Source organism: Cynoglossus semilaevis, chromosome 18, assembly GCF_000523025.1.
Source record: "Cynoglossus semilaevis isolate Cse_v1.0 chromosome 18, Cse_v1.0, whole genome shotgun sequence".
Lineage (NCBI taxonomy): Eukaryota > Metazoa > Chordata > Actinopteri > Pleuronectiformes > Cynoglossidae > Cynoglossus > Cynoglossus semilaevis.
In genome coordinates, this window is record NC_024324.1 from 5,240,689 (window position 1) to 5,241,475 (window position 787).

The 787-nt window shown below is 43.1% G+C and overlaps 1 protein-coding gene across 6 annotated transcripts in view; it reads left to right on the top strand.

The window, feature by feature from the left end:
* vps50 (VPS50 subunit of EARP/GARPII complex) overlaps positions 1–787 on the top strand; it is a 62,633-nt gene that overhangs the window by 39,271 nt on the left and 22,575 nt on the right. For all 6 annotated transcript variants that reach the window (XR_003052642.1, XM_017041365.2, XM_025065101.1 and 3 more), the window contains exon 21: positions 420–541. Coding sequence is in view for 5 of the 6 variants with exons in the window: in XM_017041365.2 (XP_016896854.1) it covers positions 420–541 (122 nt within the window). In the remaining variant the exon portion in view is untranslated. The remainder of the gene's footprint in view (positions 1–419; positions 542–787) is intronic.

Genomic DNA, 787 nt, shown 5'->3' on the forward strand with positions numbered 1-787 from the left:
CAGTGGCAAAAGCTGCGGAGATTGAGTTTATTCTTTTTTTTCCCCACATTCATCAGTTCTGAGTCAATGGTAACCCTGTTACACCCCTGTTCCTCTGCACTTATTGCTTTTATTACCTTCCTGTTAAATTAAATCCTTGCCCTCAAGTGTATGCAAAAGCGGCGTTCTTCTGTTACGCTCCCCCCCCCCCCCCCCCCCCCAGTCCCCCTCGAAGAACCTGGTGGTTCCACTGGGATTAATTTAAATTAGTTGAACGTACTATTTTAATCTTCTCCATGACTTATTTAAGAACACAGCCATTTCACTGCGCGGTCCTTGGAGCGTGTGGCGAAGCCCACAGTAAATGTGACACTGTGGGACGTAATGGGAAGAACTCATTCAAATCTTATTTACTGTCTGTGTGTGTTGTCGTCGTGCAGGGAAGTACATGCAGATGATGAGCATCTTGAAGCCGATCGCCTTTGACGTCATCCACTGTGTGTCCCAGCTCTTCGACTACTACCTGTTCGCTGTGTACACCTTCTTTGGCCGGAACGACATGGTACAGTATCTGAGCTACTTCAACTCTGTGACAGATAGTATTTATTTATGTACAAAACAAATATATAAATACTGAAAAGGGTAGGACTGTCGTTATTCTAGGAAAAAAAAAAAATTTCAGTCTAGACATTTAAAGATTTCGAAGTCCCAGCCTCTCACGGTTCCCATATTATACAAATCAAAAGCCCTATTGGCAGGTGATGATGATTGTTTTCTCAATAATTGCTTTTTTTTTCTCCGGTTCCTG